Source organism: Coregonus clupeaformis, chromosome 33, assembly GCF_020615455.1.
Source record: "Coregonus clupeaformis isolate EN_2021a chromosome 33, ASM2061545v1, whole genome shotgun sequence".
NCBI classification, from domain to species: Eukaryota; Metazoa; Chordata; class Actinopteri; order Salmoniformes; family Salmonidae; genus Coregonus; species Coregonus clupeaformis.
In genome coordinates this window covers 4,731,912-4,748,974 of record NC_059224.1, presented here as the reverse complement: position 1 = coordinate 4,748,974, position 17,063 = coordinate 4,731,912, and the positions used below count along the sequence as shown (strand labels likewise).

The 17,063-nt window shown below is 44.2% G+C and overlaps 1 protein-coding gene across 16 annotated transcripts in view; it reads left to right on the top strand.

The window, feature by feature from the left end:
* Positions 1-17,063, top strand: part of LOC121548493 (gephyrin) — a 166,354-nt gene that overhangs the window by 88,526 nt on the left and 60,765 nt on the right. For 12 of the 16 annotated variants that reach the window (XM_041859940.2, XM_041859942.2, XM_041859941.2 and 9 more), the window contains exons 5-8: positions 6-100; positions 882-948; positions 13,118-13,405; positions 15,952-16,086. In XM_041859940.2, coding sequence (XP_041715874.1) covers positions 6-100; positions 882-948; positions 13,118-13,405; positions 15,952-16,086 — 585 coding nt within the window. The remainder of the gene's footprint in view (positions 1-5; positions 101-881; positions 949-13,117; positions 13,406-15,951; positions 16,087-17,063) is intronic. The other 4 variants (XM_041859935.2, XM_041859946.2, XM_041859947.2 and 1 more) reach the window with 1 other exon arrangement.

Below are 17,063 nucleotides of genomic sequence, written 5' to 3'. Positions count from 1 at the left end.
GTCAGGCCACTAAAGAGGTGATAGAGCGGGAGGCTCCAGGGATGTCTCTGGCCATGCTGATGGGTTCTCTCAATGTCACACCACTAGGCATGCTCTCCAGGTGAGAGACACACACACACTTACATGCGTACAGTACACACACACACACCACTCCCCCAGTGTCAGGTCTGGAGCGTGAAGTCACGAGCTCTGCTGGTCGGCTAGTGCGTAGCAACCTAGCGGTGCCAAAAAAATGCCCTAGAAAGCCTATGTAAATTACGATCGCCAGAACGGCTCTAAAATTACTTTATTATGATTAGTTCGCTACAAATCGAGATATTTAGTTAAATAGTGATCCATTCTGACTACTACATTTGTCGTCACACAGGACCACGTGCTGACACAGACCAATCACGGGCCCGCAGGCTACGAGGGGGCTCCCGCCTTCCTGCCATAGTCTTTAAGGTTGACTTTCTCAGATAGGATGAAAATGACTACATCGACCATGAGCCTTTGCTAGTTACGGCCACTTTCACCATGATTGTTAGCAATTTTTTTGGGTGCCATTCAGCCCCATTTAGCAATATGATGCACTTCAAATTCAAATACTTCTGGCTTCATGCGCCATTCAGGAGTTTTCCATTGGAATACGTGGATGACGTCGGCACTATCACTATTTCCTGGTTTTATGTCTATGACACACACATACACACACACAAAAACATGCATAATGAACACGCACACACACACACACACTAACATGCATACTGTACTAACACACTCATACAGATACACACACACACACACATGAATGTATACTGCGTACACACTCTCATTAATGCACACACACTTGTCATACTGTGAAACTCTAATACACACTCTTTTCTCTTGTGTGTGTGCAGACCTGTGTGTGGCATCCGCGGCAAGACGCTTATCATCAATTTACCAGGGAGCAAGAAGGGTTCACAGGTAACGTTACCACCTGTTAAACAGGACCACTTTAAAGGGTCAGACACAATGAGAAATCTGACTGGTACTTAGCACCTCTGCAGTTAACTTTTGTATTGTTCACATAGAACAGTTTTACCTCCGATTTGCACTCCAGGCCACAAGGTGGCAGTAGCTTGTTTGACTTGTGCCTGCTGTAGCTAATGTAAGCTAACTAGAGAGCTGCACTAATGTTTGTAGTACTAACCAGATGGCCACAACTAGATAATGGCCGCAACATTATAATTAAATCACAATGGATTTGTTTTTTGAATGAAGCTGTCAAGAGTTGGTGGAGTAGCTAGCTATGTTGTGCTAAATGGTGTCATAACCAAGCTAACTGGCACTGGCAGTATGTGTTAATTGAGAGTGAAGTAAATGATTTCTTCATCATCTTGCTAGGTAGCTAGCTTGGTAAAGCATTTAGTGTTGTGTGCATTGTGCTTCACTTACCACCCCGTTCGTTTCATGTGATGTGTGTGACTGCCTTTCTCACTTAGCAAGCTAACGTTAGCTAGCTAGCTAACTAATGAGCAGGTGAACATTATCAAATTGAATCTAACAAAAAAATCCTTCAAGCACAAAACTATTTAAAGACTTGCTCTAGAAAAAATATATAGTATTATGCAGTTGTATTGTTTTAGTTAGAACAATCCTGATGAAAAGGTGGTGGGTTAGACTGTATCATTATACCTGTACTCGTATCAGTGTTTCAGGGCCCATATTCACAAAGCAGCTCGGAGTAGGAGTAGGATCAGGTGTCCCCATTTTATTTCATATTTTTTTAAGGGTAGATCAGCACTCCTACTCTAACGCTTTCTCACATTTACTTAGATCAGTGTCAATGTGACTGAGTAGTTATAGTAATAAGGGTATTTTAACTCTTGGGAAAATGTGCACTGAGATTGTACCTGAATACAGCACACACACAATGCACACCATGAGCAGGTCACTTTGCACACCAGGTCACAATGCACACCATGAGCAGGTCACTTTGTGTGCTTGCATGGGAGTGCGTGGCGGCGTGTACATGTACCGCTAGACTGCTCTACCATCTGTCTCTGAGGACAGAGCCAGGGCTGGGGACAGAGCCAGGGCTGGGGACAGAGCCAGAGCTGAGGACAGAGCCAGGGCTGAGGACAGAGCCAGGGCTGAGGACAGAGCCAGGGCTGAGGACAGAGCCAGGGCTGAGGACAGAGCCAGGGCTGAGGACAGAGCCAGGGCTGAGGACAGAGCCAGGGTATGCAGTCGTCCTGTTTCCAGACATCCTTTCTCCAGACGTCCTTTCTCCAGACGTCCTTTCTCCAGACGTCCTGTCGTCCTGTCTCCTGTCTCCTGTCGTCCTGTCTCCTGTTGTCCTGTCTCCTGTCGTCCTGTCTCCTGTCGTCCTGTCTCCAGTCGTACTGTCTCTAGTCATCCTGTCTCTAGTCATCCTGTTGTTCTCTAGCTTCATTTCTTTCACTTCTCTTTATTTTTTATTTCTCTTTCTATCTCTCCCTCTTTCTCTTTCTCTCATTCTCCCACTCTCTCTCTCTCTTTCTCTCTCTCTCTCTCTCTCTTTCTCTCTCTCTCTCTTTCTCTCTCTCTCTCTCTCTCTCTCTCTCTCTCTCTCTCTCTCTCTCTCTCTCTCTCTCTCTCTCTCTCTCTCTCTCTCTCTCTCTCTCTCTCTCTCTCTCTCTCTCTCTCTCTCTCTCTCTCTCTCTCTCTCTCTCGCTCTCTCACTGAGTTCAATTCAATTCAAGGGGCTTTATTGGCATGGGAAACATATGTTTACATTGCCAAAGCAAGTGAAATAGATAATAAACAATAGTGAAATATAAAATGTACAGTAAACATTACACTCACAAAAGTTCCAAAAGAATAAAGAATAAAGACATGTCAAATGTCATATTATGTATATATACAGTGTTGTAACAATGTGCAAATAGTTAAAGTACAAAAGGGGAAATATATAAACATAAAAATGGGTTGTATTTACAATGGTGTTTGTTCTTCACTGGTTGCCCTTTTCTTGTGGCAACAGGTCACAAATCGTGCTGTTGTGATGGCACACTGTGGTATTTCACCCAATAGATATGGGAGTTGATCAAAATTGGATTTGTTTTTGAATTCTTTGTGGGTCTGTGTAATCAGAGGAAAATATGTGTCTCTAATATGGTCATACATTAGGCAGGAAGTTAGAAAGTGCAGCTCAGTTTCCACCTCATTTTGTGGCAGTGTGCACATAGCCTGTCTTCTCTTGAAAGCCAGGTCTGCCTACGGCGGCCTTTCTCAATAGCAAGGCTATGCTCACTGATTCTGTACATAGTCAAATCTTTCCTTAAGTTTGGGTCAGTCACAGTGGTCAGGTATTCTGCCACTGTGTACTCTCTGTTTAGGGCCAAATAGCATTCTAGTTTGTGCAGTGTTTTTGTTAATTCTTTCCAAAGTGTCAAGTAATTATCTTTTTGTTTTCTCATGATTTGGTTGGGTCTAATTGTGTTGCTGTCCTGGGGCTCTGAGGGGTCTGTTTGGGTTTGAGAACAGAGCCCCAGGACCAGCTTGCTTAGGGGACTGTTCTCCAGGTTCATCTCTCTGTAGGTGATGGCATTGTTATGGAAGGTTTCGGAATCGCTTCCTTTTAGGTGGTTGTAGAATTTAACGGCTCTTTTTTGGATTTTGATCATTAGCGGGTATTGGCCTAATTTTGCTCTGCATTTATTATTTGGTGTTTTACGTTGTACTCTGGGGATATTTTTGCAGAATTCTGCATGAAGTCTCAATTTGGTGTTTGTCCAATTTTGTGAATTCTTGGTTGGTGAGCGGACCCCAGACCTCACAACCATAAAGGGCAATATATTCTATAACTGATTCAAGTACTTTTAGCCAGATACTAATTGGTATGTTGAATTTTATGTTCCTTTTTACGGCATAGAAGGCCCTTCTTGCCTTGTCTCTCAGATCGTTCACAGCTTTGTGGAAGTTAACTGTGGCGCTGATGTGTAGGCCGAGGTATAGTTTTGTGTGTGCTCTAGGGCAACGGTGTCTAGATGGAATTTGTATTTGTGGTCCTGGCAATTGGACCTTTTTTGGAACACCATTATTTTTTAACTTACTGAGATTTACTGTCAGGGCCCAGGTCTGACAGAATCCGTGCAGAAGATCTAGGTGCTGCTGTAGGCCCTCCTTGGTTGCGGACAGAAGCACCAGATGATCAGCAAATAGTAGACATTTGACTTCAGATTATAGTAGGGTGAGGCCGGGTGCTGTAGACTGTTCTAGTGCCCTCGTCAATTTGTTGATATAAATGTTGAAGAGGGTGGGGCTTAAGCTGCTTACCTGTCTCACTCCACGGCCCTGTGGAACAATTTTTTTTTTTTTGCCAATTTTAACCACACACTTGTTGTTCGTGTATATGGATTTTTATAATGTTGTATGTTTTTCCCCCAACACCACTTTCCATCAATTTGTATAGCAGACCCTTATGCCAAATTGAGTGAAAAGCTTTTTTGAACTCATCAAAGCATGAGAAGACTTTGCCTTTGTTTTGTTTTTGTTTTTTGTCAGGGTGAATACATGGTCTGTCATAGGGTAATTTGGTAAAAAGCCAATTTGACATTTGCTCAGTACTTTGTTTTCACTGAGGAAATGTACGAGTCTGCTGTTAATGATGATGCAGAGTATTTTCCCAAGGTTGCTGTTGACGCATATCCCATGGTAGTTATTGTGCTCAAATTTGTCTCCACTTTTGTGGATTGGGGTGATCAGTTCTTGGTTCCAAATATTGGGGAAGATGCCAGAGCTAAGGATGATGGTGGTATTGATGTTAAAGAGTTTAAGTTTTGCCAATTGGAATTTGTGGTGTGTATATTTTATCATTTCATTTAGAATACCATCAATACCACAGGCCTTTTTGGGTTGGAGGGTTGTATTTTGTCCTATAGTCCATTCAATGTAATTGGAGAATCCAGTGGATTCTGGTAGTCTTTAATAGTTGATTCTAAGATGTGTGTTTGATCATGTATATGTTTTTGCTGTTTGTTCTTTGTTATAGGGCCAAAAATTATTTTGACGTTGTTTATCCATACATCTCCGTTTTGGATAAATAACCCTTCATGTTGTTGTTTGTTTAGTGTTTTTCAACTTTCCCAGAAGTGGTTAGATTCTATGGATTCTTCATTTACATTGAGATGATTTCTGACATGCTGTTCCTTCTTTTTCTGTAGTGTATTTCTGTATTGTTTTAGTGATTCACCATAGTGAAGGCATAGGCTCAGGTTTTCTGGGTCTCTATGTTTTTGATTGGATAGGTTTCTCAATTTCTTTCTTAGGTTTTTGCATTCTTCATCAAACAATTTGTCATTGTTGCTAATTTTCTTAAGTTGTCTGTTTGACATTTTTAGATTTGGAAGGGAAGCAGAGAGGTCAAATATACTGTTTAGATTTTCTACGCCAAGTTTACACCTTCACTATTACAGTGAAACATTTTGTCCAGGAAGTTGTTTAAAAGGGATTGAATTTGTTGTTGCCGAATAGTTTTTTGGTAGATTTCCACACTACTTTCCTTCCATCTATAGTATTTCTTAATATTATTCAGTTCCTTTGGCTTTGAGGCCTCGTGATTGAGTATTGCTCTGTTCAAGTAGACTGTGATTTTGTTGTGATCTGATAGGGGTGTCAGTGGGCTGACTGTGAATGCTCTGAGAGACTCTGGATTGAGGTCTATGATAAAGTAGTCTACAGTACTACTGCCAAGAGATGAGCTATAGGTGTACCTACCGTAGGAGTCCCCTTGAATTCTACCATTGACTATGTACATGCCCAGCGTGCGACAGAGCTGCAGGAGTTGTGACCCGTTTTTGTTGGTTATGTTGTCATAGTTGTAGCTTTCTGTCTCTATCTATGTCTGTGTCTATCTCTGTTCTCTCTTACTTTTTACTGGTTTGTCTCTCTATCTCTCCCCTACTCCTCTTTTTCCAAAGCCAATTCCCTCCTGCCATTTATTCTTCATGTACAGTGGGGAGAACAAGTATTTGATACACTGCCGATTTTGCAGGTTTTCCTACTTACAAAGCATGTAGAGGTCTGTAATTTTTATCATAGGTACAATTCAACTGTTAGAGACGGAATCTAAAACACAAATCCAGAAAATCACATTGTATAATTTTAAGTAATTAATTTGCATTTTATTGCATGACATAAGTATTTGATCACCTACCAACCAGTAAGAATTCCGGCTCTCACAGACCTGTTAGTTTTTCTTTAAGAAGCCCTCCTGTTCTCCACTCATTACCTGTATTAACTGCACCTGTTTGAACTCGTTACCTGTATAAAAGACACCTGTCCACACACTCAATCAAACAGACTCCAACCTCTCCACAATGGCCAAGACCAGAGAGCTCTGTAAGGACATCAGGGATAAAATTGTAGACCTGCACAAGGCTGGGATGGGCTACAGGACAATAGGCAAGCAGCTTGGTGAGAAGGCAACAACTGTTGGCGCAATTATTAGAAAATGGAAGAAGTTCAAGATGACGGTTAATCACCCTCGGTCTGGGGCTCCATGCAAGATCTCATCTCACCTGGGGCATCAATGATCATGAGGAAGGTGAGGGATCAGCCCAGAACTACACGGCAGGACCTGGTCAATGACCTGAAGAGAGCTGGGACCACAGTCTGAAAGAAAACCATTAGTAACACACTACGCTGTCATGGATTAAAATCCTGCAGCGCACGCAAGGTCCCCCTGCTCAAGCCAGAGCATGTCCAGGCCCGTCTGAAGTTTGCCAATGACCATCTGGATGATCCAGAGGAGGAATGGGAGAAGGTCATGTGGTCTGATGAGACCAAAATAGAGCTTTTTGGTCTAAACTCCACTCGCCGTGTTTGGAGGAAGAAGAAGGATGAGTACAACCCCAAGAACACCATCCCAACCGTGAAGCATGGAGGTAGAAACATCATTCTTTGGGGATACTTTTCTGCAAAGGGGACAGGACGACTGCACCGTATTGAGGGGAGGATGGATGGGGCCATGTATCGCGAGATCTTGGCCAACAACCTCCTTCCCTCAGTAAGAGCATTGAAGATGGGTCGTGGCTGGGTCTTCCAGCATGACAATGACCCGAAACATACAGCCAGGGCAACTAAGGAGTAAGAAGCATCTCAAGGTCCTGGAGTGGCCTAGCCAGTCTCCAGACCTGAACCCAATAGAAAATCTTTGGAGGGAGCTGAAAGTCCTTATTGCCCAGTGACAGCCCCGAAACCTGAAGGATCTGGAGAAGGTCTGTATGGAGGAGTGGGCCAAAATCCCTGCTGCAGTGTGTGCAAACCTGGTCAAGACCTACAGGAAACGTATGATCTCTGTAATTGCAAACAAAGGTTTCTGTACCAAATATTAAGTTCTGCTTTTCTGATGTATCAAATACTTATGTCATGCAATAAAATGCAAATTAATTACTTAAAAATCATACAATGAAATTACAGACCTCTACATGCTTTGTAAGTAGGAAAACCTGCAAAATCGGCAGTGTATCAAATACTTGTTCTCCCCACTGTATGCCACCCATTGCCTGCCTGTTTTTTTTCCAGGGATTCTTCTCTTGAGCGTTTCTGACACCCTTAATAAGAGTACTATCCTCCTCCAGGACTCAACCAGAAAAACTCCTTACACACTACATTCTGTTGGTGTGCAAGTGGTAAAATGTCTATAGGCACATGTCATACACACACACGGTGGGGGGTGGGGGGGGGGGGGGTGTAAACATTGACACAGGGGTCTGAGGGGGTGTAAACATTGACACAGGGGTCTGAGGGGGTGTAAAAAGTGAAACGGGTCTGAGGGGGTGTAAACAGTGAAACGGGTCTGAGGGGGTGGAAACAGTGAAACAGGTCTGAGGGGGTGGAAACAGTGAAACAGGTCTGAGGGGATGTAAACAGTGAAACGGGGGTCTGAGGGGGTGTTAACAGTGACACAGGGTTCTGAGGGGGTGTAAACAGTGAAACAGGTCTGAGGGGTGGAAACAGTGAAACAGGTCTGAGGGGGTGTAAACAGTGAAACAGTGGCCTGAGGGGGTGTAAACAGTGACACAGGGTTCTGAGGGGGTGTAAACAGTGAAACAGGTCTGAGGGGTGGAAACAGTGAAACAGGTCTGAGGGGGTGTAAACAGTGAAACAGTGGCCTGAGGGGGTGTAAACAGTGAAACAGTGGCCTGAGGGGGTGTAAACAGTGAAACGGGTCTGAGGGGTGGAAACAGTGAAACAGTGTAACGCGTGCAGTAGAGGAGCAGAGAGAGTTGTACCTCTGGTCTAACATAATAAGCGCTGCTGGGCTTTTGGTTCTGCACCGTATGGGTGATCCATTCAATATCTTTCATCTCGTGTGTGTGTGTGTGTGTGTGTGTGTGTGGGTGGGGGGTAGTGCTCTGTGTGTGTTTGTGTGTGTGTCCAGTATTTTTCATGCACAGGGAGTACGCTTTCACATCATTGGTTATTATGTGTGTGCATCCCCCCGACCCCATGCCTTTCTGCCCCACATAACACCCTAACAACGGGGTTTTGATACAGTTAAATCAAGGTTACTACTGTTACTGTAATCCAGGTAGAAATATGTCATGTGCATTAATGAATAGCATAAAGAGCATCACCTATAAGTGTGGAAGCTGTTTGTAGCTTGGTGGTCCTCTGTAGCTCAGCTGGTGGTCCTCTGTAGCTCAGCTGGTAGAGCACGGCGCTTGTAACGCCAAGGTAGTGGGTTCGATCCCCGGGACCACCCATACACAAAAAATAAAAAAAATAAAAATGTATGCACGCATTACTGTAAGTCGCTTTGGATAAAAGCGTCTGCTAAATGGCATATTATTATTATAGCCTGGTATAGAAAATGACTTTATTAATGATGTATTATTGTGATGCTTAAAATACACAGGAAGATCAATAATTTCACAGAATAGCCCTTGACTCTGGACTGAGTAAGAAGGGAGCGTTTAGCTGCGTTAGAACGCTGGGTCTGGTCTGGGTCTGGGTCTGGCCTGGTCTGGGTCTGGGTGTGGTCTGGGTCTGTTCTGGGTCTGGTCTGGGTCTGGGTCTGGTCTGGGTCTGAGTCTGGGTCTAGTGAGTAAGAAGGGAGCGTTTAGCTGCGTTAAAACTCTGGGTCTGGCCCGGTCTGGGTGTGGGTCTGGTCTGGATCTGGCCTTGGTCTGGGTCTGGCCTGGTCTGGGTTTGGTCTGGGTCTGGCCTGGTCTGGGTCTGTTCTGGGTCTGTTTTGGGTCTGTTCTGGGTCTAGTCTGGGTCTGGTCTGGGTCTGGGTCTGGGTCTGGGTCTGGGTCTGGGTCTAGTCTGGGTCTGGTCTGGGTCTAGTCTGGATCTGGCCTGGGTCTGGGTCTGGCCTGGTCTGGGTCTGGTCTGGGTCTGGCCTGGTCTGGGTCTAGTCTGGATCTGGCCTGGGTCTGGGTCTGGCCTGGTCTGGGTCTGGTCTGGGTCTGGCCTGGTCTGGGTCTGTTCTGGGTCTGTTTTGGGTCTGGTCTGTTCTGGGTCTAGTCTGGGTCTGGTCTGGGTCTGGGTCTGGGTCTGGTCTGGGTTTGGGTCTGTATAGGCAAGAAGCCTACAGGCCCATCTTAGTTAGTGGTCACCAGTTGATCTACCGTACTGTAAAGTTTTGAGAATGACACAAGTATTGGTCTTCACAAAGTTTGCTGCTTCATTGTTTTTAGATATTTTTGTCAGATGTTACTATGGTATACTGAAGTATAATTACAAGCATTCCATAAGTGTCAAAGGCTTTTATTGACAATTACATTAAGTTTATGCAAAGAGTCAATATTTGCAGTATTGACCCTTATTTTTCAAGACCTCTGCAATCCGCCCTGGCATGCTGTCAATTAACTTCTGGGCCACATCCTGACTGATGGCAGCCCATTCTTGCATAATCAATGCTTGGAGTTTGTCAAAGTTTGGAGAGAAGTGAGCCCACTCCCTTGGCTGAGAAGCAACCCCACACATGAATGGTCTCAGGATGCTTTACTGTTGGCATGACACAGGACTGATGGTAGCACTCACCTTATCTTCTCCGGATAAGGTGTTTTCCGGATGCCCCAAACAATCAGAAAGGGGATTAATCAGAGAAAATGACTTTACCCCAGTCCTCAGTATTCCAATCCCTGTACCTTTTGCAGAATATCAGTATGTCCCTGATGTTTTTCCTGGAGAGAAGTGGCTTCTTTGCTGCCCTTCTTGACACCAGGCCATCCTCCAAAAGTCTTCGCCTCACTGTGCGTGCAGATGCACTCACACCTGCCTGCTGCCATTCCTGAGCAAGCTCTGCACTGGTGGTGCCCCGATCCCGCAGCTGAATCAACTTTAGGAGACGGTCCTGGCGCTTGCTGGACTTTCTTGGGCGCCCTGAAGCCTTCTTCACAACAATTGAACCTCTCTCCTTGACGTTCTTGATTATCCGATAAATGGTTGATTTAGGTGCAATCTTACTAGCGGCAATATCCTTGCCTGTGAAGCCCTTTTTGTGCAAAGCAATGATGACAGCACGTGTTTCCTTGCAGGTAACCATGGTTAACAGAGGAAAAACAATGATTTCAAGCACCACCTTCCTTTTAAAGCTTCCAGTCTGTTATTCTAACTCAATCAGCATGACAGAGTGATATCCAGCCTTGTCCTCGTCAACACTCTCACCTGTGTTAACAAGAGAATCACTGACATGATGTCAGCCGGTCTGGTCCTTTTGTGGCAGGGCTGAAATGCAGTGGAAATGTTTTGGGGGGATTAAGTTCATTTTCATGGCAAAGAGGGACTTTGCATTAATTGCAATTAATCTAATCACTCTTCATAACTTTCTGGAGTATATGCAAATTGCCATCATCAAAACTGAGGCAGCAGACTTTGTGAAAATATATTTGTGTCATTCTCAAAACTTTTGACCACGACTGTACTGTGGGTATCATAAGCATTCACCCACCTTGGATTTCTTCACATTTCATTGTGTTACAAAGTGGGATTAAATTGGATTAATATTTTTTTTTTTTGTCAACGATCTACACAAAATACTCTGTAATGTAATTGCATTTTTTAAAATTAAGATTAATGAAAATTTTTTACACTGATATACATTGATTAGATATACACTACCGGTCAAAAGTTTTATAACACCTACTCATTCAAGGGTTTTTCTTTATTTATACTATTTTCTACATTGGAGAATAATAGTGAAGAAATCAAAACTATGAAATAACACATATGGAATCATGTAGTAACCAACAATGTGTTAAACAAATCAAAATATATTTTATATTTGAGATTCTTCAAATAGCCACCCTTCGCCTTGATGACAGCTTTGCACACTCTTGGCATTCTCTCAACCAGCTTCACCTGGAATGCTTTTCCAACAGTCTTGAAGGAGTTCCCACATATGCTGAGCACTTGTTGGCTGCTTTTCCTTCACTCTGCGGTCCGACTTATCCCAAACCATCTCGATTTGGTTGAGGTCGGGTGATTGTGGAGGCCAGGTCATCTGATGCAGCACTCCATCACTCTCCTTCTTGGTAAAATAGCCCTTACAAAAACTTTTGACCGGTAGTGTATGTTAGAAACACCTTGGGCAGTGATTACAGCTGTGAGTCTTCTTGGGTAAGTCTATAAGAGCTTTGCACAAAACAGTAACTTGGCCTGTCAGGAACATTCACTGTCTTCTTGGTAAGCAAATCCAGTGTAGTTTTAACCTTGTGTTGCAGGTTATTGTCCTGCTGAAAGGTGAATTCCTCTCCCAGTGTCTGGTGTAAAGCAGACTGAAGCAGGTTTTCCTCTAGGATTTTGCCTGTGCTTGGCTCCATCACATTTCTTTTTTATCCTTAAAAAGTCCCTAATCTTTTTGGATAATGTCTGTATTGTTTTATATTTCTAGGTATTACTACACTGTTAGAGCTAGAAATACAAGTATTTTGCTGCACCTCCCATAACATCTGCAAATCTGTTATAAACTTTGATTTGATTTGAGTTGAGTCTTTGCCGATGTCAAGCATACCCATACCATGATGCAGCCACTACCATGCTTGAAAATAAGGAGGCAGTTACTAAGTGATGTGTTGTGTTGGATTTGCCCCAAACATAAGGCTTTGCATTTAGCCAAAAAGTGTATTCCTTTGCCATGTTTTTTTTAGCAGTATTACTTTAGTGCCTTGTTACAAACACGATGCATGTTTTGGAATATTTTTGTTCTGTATATTTGTATTCTTATTTTCACTCTGTCATAAAAAAATTATGTCAACCCCTATTATTTCACACAGAGTGAGTCCATGTAACTTATTATGTGTTTTGTTAAGCCAAGGCTTGCATAAGCAAAGGGGGTGAATACTTATGCAACGACTACAGTAAATTAGAGTTATTTAGAATTTTCTTTTCACTTTGACATTATGGAGTATTTTGTGTTGCTCAATGACCAAAAAAATTGCAATTACATTTATTTCAATCCCACTTTGTAACGCAACAAATGTTTTAAAGATCCAAGGGGGTGAGTACGTATGATACTACTACCACTTAGCAGACGCTTTTATCCACACATATTTAATATGTGCATGTGGTCCCTGTGGGAATTGAAACCACAACGTTAGCTTGCTAGCTCTCTATGAACAAGAGCCAAGATGACCTTACAGGCAATGACCTTACAGGTCACCCCCCAAGGGGTTGTGACCCCGGCATTGAATTCCACTGGCTTACAGTCTAAGGCCATATGCAGGATGGAACTGAGATTGTTACCCTACTATCATTTCATCGACCTGCTGTAATACCACCTAACTCTCCCTCTATCTTCCCGACCTCTGACCTCTGACCCTCCCCTCTCCTCCATTAGGAGTTTTTCCAGTTTATCCTGCCCGCCCTGCCCCACGCCATCAACCTGCTGTATTAACCCCTAACACTCTGTCTCTTCCTGACCTGACCTCTGACTAACCTCCTCCAATAGGAGTATTTCCAGTTCATCTTGTTCCTCCTTACACCTTACAATCGACCTGCTGTATTAACCCCTCCCTCTCTTCCTGACCTCTAACCTCTAACCCCTCTCCTCCAATAGTAGTGTTTTCAGTTCATCCTGCCCACGCTGCCCCACGCCATCAACCTGCTGTATTAACTCCTAACTCACCCTCTCATGCTGACCTCTAACCTCCTCTAACAGGAGTGTTTCCAATTCATCCTGCCCGCGCTGCCCCACGCCATCGACCTGCTCCGGGACGCCGTGGTTAAGGTGAAGGAGGCGGTGGATGAGCTAGAGGACCTGCCCTCGCCCCCGCCGCCCCTCTCGCCGCCCCCCAACAGCTCGCCGCGGCGGCAGACGGAGGACAAGGGCGTGCAGTGTGAGGAGGAGGACGATGAGAAGAAGGACAGTGGTGTGGCGTCCACCGAGGACTCCTCGTCCTCGCACATCACCGCTGCCTCCATCGCCGCTAAGGTAACCAATGGGGAGGTAAGGGAACGAAGCGGGAAGCTTTTTCTGACAGGACTGGGATCTAAACTTTAAGGGTGGTGCAATTTCTATGTTCCCATTTTCCACTTTTCTCCTCTCTTCTCCCATAGTGTGCACTTCCACTATTCTTCTCCTTGATTTCAAAGCATTGGATTGGTCTAAGCATTGGCTAGAGGGAGTTTCAATCATAAATCCATGACTCAAAGTATGCAAGTGCACACAGTGGAAAGAAAGTGGACAATTGGGACGGATGTACACTACATGACCAAAAATATGTGGACACCTGCTCGTTGAACATCTCATTCCAAAATCATGGGCATTAATATGGAGTTAGTGTCGGAAGATTGCTGCGGGGACTTGCTTCCATTCAGCCACAAGAGCATTAGTGAGGTCGGGCGATTAGGCCTGGCTCGCAGTCGGCAATCCAATTAATCCCAAAGGGGTTTGATGGGGTTGAGGTCAGGGCTCTGTGCAGGCCAGTCAAGTTCTTCCACACCGATCTCGACAAACCATTTCTGTATGGACCTCGCTTTGTGCACGGGGGCATTGTCGGGGGCTGTAACAGGAAAGGGCCTTCCCCAAACTGTTGCCACAAAGTTGGAAGCACATAATCGTCTAGAATGTCATTGTATGCTGTAGTGTTAAGATTTCCCTTCACTGGAAGTAAGAGGCCTGAACCATGGAAAACAGCCCCAGACCATTATTCCTCCTCCACCAAACTTTACAGTTGGCACTATGCATTGGGGCAGGTAGCGTTCTCCTGGCATCCGCCAAACCCAGATTTGGCTGTCAGACTGCCAGATGGTGAAGCGTGATTCATCACTCCAGAGAATGCGTTTCCACTGCTCCAAAGTCCAATGGCGACGAGCTTTACACCACTCCAGCCGACGCTTGGCATTGCTCATGGTGATCATAGGATTGTGTGCGGCTGCTCGGCCATGGAAACCCATTTCATGAAGCTCCTGACGAACAGTTATTGTGCTGACGTTGCTTCCAGAGGCAGTTTGGAACTCAGCAGTGAGTGTTGCAACCAAGGACAGACGATTTTTATTCGCTATGTGCTTCAGTACTCGGCGGTCCCGTTCTGTGAGCTGTGTGGCCTACCACTTCGCAGCTGAGCCGTTGTTGCTCCTAGACGTTTCCACTTCACAATAACAGCACTTACAGTTGACCGGGGCAGCTCTAGCAGGGCAGAAATTGACTTGTTGGAAAGGTGGCATCCTATGACGGTGCCACGTTTAAAGTCACTGAGCTATTCATTAAAGCCATTCTACTGCCAATGTTTGTCTATGGAGATTGCATGGCTGTGTGCTCAATTTTATAAACCTATCAGCAACGGGTGTGGCTGAAATAGACGAATCTACTCATTTGAAGGGGTGTCCACATACATTTGTGTATATATAGTGTATCTACATATTTCATAGTACACAACCCGCCATGCCATATTTCAAACAATCACCATTCTCATTATTATTCTGTATGCTTGTAACAACTCCATGTCTGTCTGTCAAATTATTTTTTTCTTCAGATGGACATTTGTGTGTGTGTGTGTGTGTGTGTGTGTGTGTGTGTGTGTCATTCATTATCCATTGAAGTGACTGTTGTCCATTTCCATTGTCCTGTCCAACTTCAGAGTGGACCTATACCTCTGTGGCTCTGTTGTCATGGTAAAAGGTGTGTGGTCCAGTTCCGTCTCCATCCCGCCATTTTTTTGTCATTGTCCAATCATGGACATTCATTGGTAAGACTCCATGCCATACACTCCATTGGCCAGTTTCCCAGACACAGATTTAGCCTGGTACGGAACTAAAAAGCACTTTCAATGGAGATTGTCCATGACTATGCTTAATCTGTGTCCGGGAAACTGGCCCTGTATCTATTACGTATAGATTAATCATGATTTATCTCTGTGATCTATAATCTATCCCCATGTCATCCTAGAAATCATATCATACCATCCATATTGCCCAGGTTCATTCATTATTCATTCATTACTGTACTAGCATCACATTTAGAAGTGCGTCAGTAGTTCTTGATTAAGATAACTATAGGATCTGTCTCATATGGTCTGTTTAGAAAGGGTGTGGTCTGTTTAGAAAGGGTGTGGTCTGTTTAGAAAGGGTGTTGTCTGTTTAGATTAGGGTGTGGTATAATTAAGGAAGTGTATATTCCACAGCCATAATTATTATTTTTTGTTTAGCCATAGGGTTCGAAATGAATTAAGTTTTGGTTTAGAAAGGAGTGTTAGGTTAGGGTTAAGGTTTGTTACCACAGTCCGTCGCCATTCATTCTGCCGGTCAAATATACACTGTCTACATAAGGCACAAGATGCTGTGCTATAGTCCATACAGTCAAAGTTAAAGGGCCATCTGCAGTTGAAACAGTAACAAAGCAGTCAGTCGCAGATTGTCCCTTTAAAGGCCCGACATGTAGCATGTTATTCTACAGTCAGTGTCATAGTGGGCTATTTTCTGAGAGTGTGTGTGTGTGTGTGTCTGTCTTTCTGTGTGTGTGTGTGTGTGGGGTGGGGGGGGGGGTGGGGGTAGATCCCAGATTCCATCATCTCCAGAGGTGTCCAGGTCCTCCCCAGAGACACAGGCTCTCTGAGCACCACGCCCTCTGAGTCGCCCCGCGCCCAGGCCACCTCGCGCCTCTCCACCGCCTCCTGCCCCACGCCCAAAGTAAGGCCGCACACACACACACATACACTCACACACACACACACACACACACACACACACACACACACACACACACACACACACACACACACACACACACACACACACAGCATTTCTCTGCAGCAGTGTTCTCTTCAGTGTCTATATATCATCACTGTGCTATGCCAAACCAAAGGGTGTGCTTGTGTGTGGAGGAGCACCAGCTGTGGCTTGTATGGTAACGGTTGTGTGTTTATGCTTGTTTGCGTGGGTCAAGTTGGTTATCCTTTGAATTGAATTATATTGAATAGACCCACCACCACCACTCACACACACACACACACACACACACACACACACACCCTTCACCCTCCCCTGCCTAAGTTAACCCATTCCAGTCTCTCCTGCAGGTCTAACATTCAGAGATGCAGTCAGTCATTCTCTCTCTCTCTGTAATTCTCTCTCGTTCTATATTTCTCTCTCTATCTATCTAATCTCACCTCATCTGTATTCATCCCCCTTGGCGTTTTTCCTATTTTGTTGCATTACAACCTGTCATTTAAATTGATTTTTATTTGGATTTCATGTAATGGTCATACACAAAAAGTCCAAATTGGTGAAGTGAAATTAAAAAAATAAATAGCGGAAAAGTGGTGCGTGCATATGTATTCACCCCCTTTGCTATGAAGGCCCTAAATAAGATATGGTGCAACCAATTACCTTCAGAAGTCACATAATTAGTTAAATAAAGTCCACCTGTGTGCAATCTAAGTGTCACATGATCTCAGTATATATACACCTGTTCTGAAAGGCCCCAGAGTCTGCAACATCACTAAGGGGCACCACCAAGCAAGCGGCACCATGAAGACCAAGGAGTTCTCCAAACAGGTCAGGGACAAAGTTGTGGAGAAGTACAGATCAGGGTTGGGTTATAAAAAAATATCAGAAACTTTGAACATCCCACAGAGCACCATTAAATCCATTATCAAAAAATGGAA